The 2160-nt window shown below is 35.6% G+C and overlaps 1 protein-coding gene across 1 annotated transcript; it reads left to right on the forward strand.

The window, feature by feature from the left end:
* Window positions 1-281: 281 nt before the first annotated feature.
* On the forward strand, window positions 282-1223 carry LOC138438297 (olfactory receptor 9K2-like). Its single transcript, XM_069586469.1, has one exon. It carries the CDS (start codon window positions 282-284, stop codon window positions 1221-1223), a length of 942 nt encoding a protein of 313 aa, XP_069442570.1.
* The last annotated feature ends 937 nt before the right edge of the window (window positions 1224-2160 follow it).

Consider the following 2160-nt stretch of genomic DNA (forward strand, 5'->3'; position numbering starts at 1 on the left):
GGCAATAAAATAGGCTAATTTCTTGCAGAAATCCCTGCCAATTATGATTTAAATAAAATAACCAAAGAACATCTTTCACTGCTTAAAAGAATAACAATTTAAGAAGCCTAATGACATCTACTTCAAATTCCTGCATCTTCCTGACATTAAAATTGTTTTGTGTATAATATCTTATTAAGCTATAAATAATTTAATTCTACATTTAAGAAGGTATTAATAGCACTAGAATCAAAACCACAGTTTCATTTATTTTGCCTTGTGCCTCTCTGCAGATGTCTGCCATGGGTGACAGGGAAACAAGCAACCACTCAGAAGTGACTGACTTCATTCTTGTTGGCTTCAGGGTCCGTGCAGAGCTCCACATTCTCCTCTTCCTGCTTTTTCTGCTTGTCTATGCCATGATCCTTCTAGGAAATATTGGCATGATGGTCATTATTATGACTGACCCCCGGCTGAACACACCAATGTATTTCTTCCTAGGCAACCTCTCCTTCGTTGATCTCTTCTATTCATCTGTTATTGCACCCAAGGCTATGATGAACTTCTGGTCTGAGAGCAAGTCCATCTCATTTGCAGGCTGTGTGACCCAGCTCTTTCTCTTTGCCCTCTTCATTGTGACTGAGGGGTTTCTCCTGGCAGTCATGGCTTATGACCGCTTCATTGCCATCTGCAACCCACTCCTCTACTCTGTCCAGATGTCAACACATCTCTGTGTTCAGTTGGTGGCTGGTTCCTATTTTTTTGGCTGTGTCAGCTCAGTTCTTCAGACCATCATGACATTTACTTTATCCTTTTGTGCTTCTCGGAACATTGACCATTTTTACTGTGATGACCGTCCACTTCAGAGGATTTCTTGTTCTGATCTCTACATTCATAAGATGGTATCCTTTTTCTTATGCAGCATTATCATTTTGCCTACCATAATTGTCATTATTGTGTCATATATATATATTGTATCCACAGTTCTAAAAATACGCTCCACTGAGGGGCGAAAGAAAGTCTTCTCCACTTGCAGCTCTCACCTAGGAGTCGTGAGTGTACTGTATGGTGCTATCATTTTTATGTATTTCATCCCTGACAGATTTCCTGAGCTGAGTAAAGTGGCCTCCTTGTGTTACACCCTAGTCACTCCCATGTTGAATCCTTTGATTTACTCTCTGAGAAACAAAGATGTCAAAGAAGCTCTGAGGAAGATCCTGGGGAAAAAAACTATGTTTATTTAATTCTATATTAACTGAAAATAGAATTAAATAAATGTAATATTCTGAAAGTGCTGCACTTATAATAACTTAGAGAAGCACTGATTCAAATCTTAAGAGACTTTATTTGTTTGAATCCCATATACATACTTTGGAAGATGTATTTGGACTTAATCAGAATACATACATCAGGAAGATGGACTATATTTTGTCTGGCTGTTGATTTTGGAATGGAATGACTTTCTCTATACTTCCTTTTGGATAATGATAATGGTTTCCATGTAATTTTTTTAAGACATATATATTCCAACTTTACTTCTTACTCTTTGAGGCTGTTGTTTGGGATGCATTGTTTATCTTGAGTCAATAACATATGTTTTATATATATATATATATATACACACACATATACTTGGTAGAGGTAACACAGTCTGATGTATTAAGAAAGAAAGAACAAAATACCAGATTTACTAAAGAAATCTTTGTGAATGTCTAATGAGAGAATCAGGTACTCTGCAGTACACAGTCTCAAGTGTGAAATGTAAGTAACTCTTAATTGTCCAGAGGCTAACTGAATGGCACATTTATCTCATGGTTTCTCTGGCTTGAATCATTATTATTTCTCCCCTTCATTTGAATATCTACTAAACTGATAAATTGTTTTTTAAAATTGTACCTTTTTACAAGGAAACTGTAATAAAAGTAAAGATAATTCATATTTTGTTATATATGCCTTAGTAAGAATTCATTCATCAAATTAATACTTACTGAATTTTTATATACTCTGTGCCCTATAAAAATTCCCAATTTTAAATGATTTCTGTGCTTGAGCTCACACTAATTGATGGAAAAAATAGCTAAATAGAGAGCTATTAATAACATGTCATATAGTAAACACAGTGAATAAAGTGAGTGAAAGTTGCCCAGTCGTGTCCCGCTCTTTGCAACTCTATGGACAGTC

This window comes from Ovis canadensis, chromosome 3 (genome assembly GCF_042477335.2).
Source record: "Ovis canadensis isolate MfBH-ARS-UI-01 breed Bighorn chromosome 3, ARS-UI_OviCan_v2, whole genome shotgun sequence".
Taxonomy (NCBI): Eukaryota; Metazoa; Chordata; class Mammalia; order Artiodactyla; family Bovidae; genus Ovis; species Ovis canadensis.

Coding starts and splice junctions, on each gene's coding strand:
- LOC138438297 (XM_069586469.1), top strand. CDS start 282: ATGGGTGACAGGGAAACAAGCAACCACTCAGAAGTGACTGACTTCATT.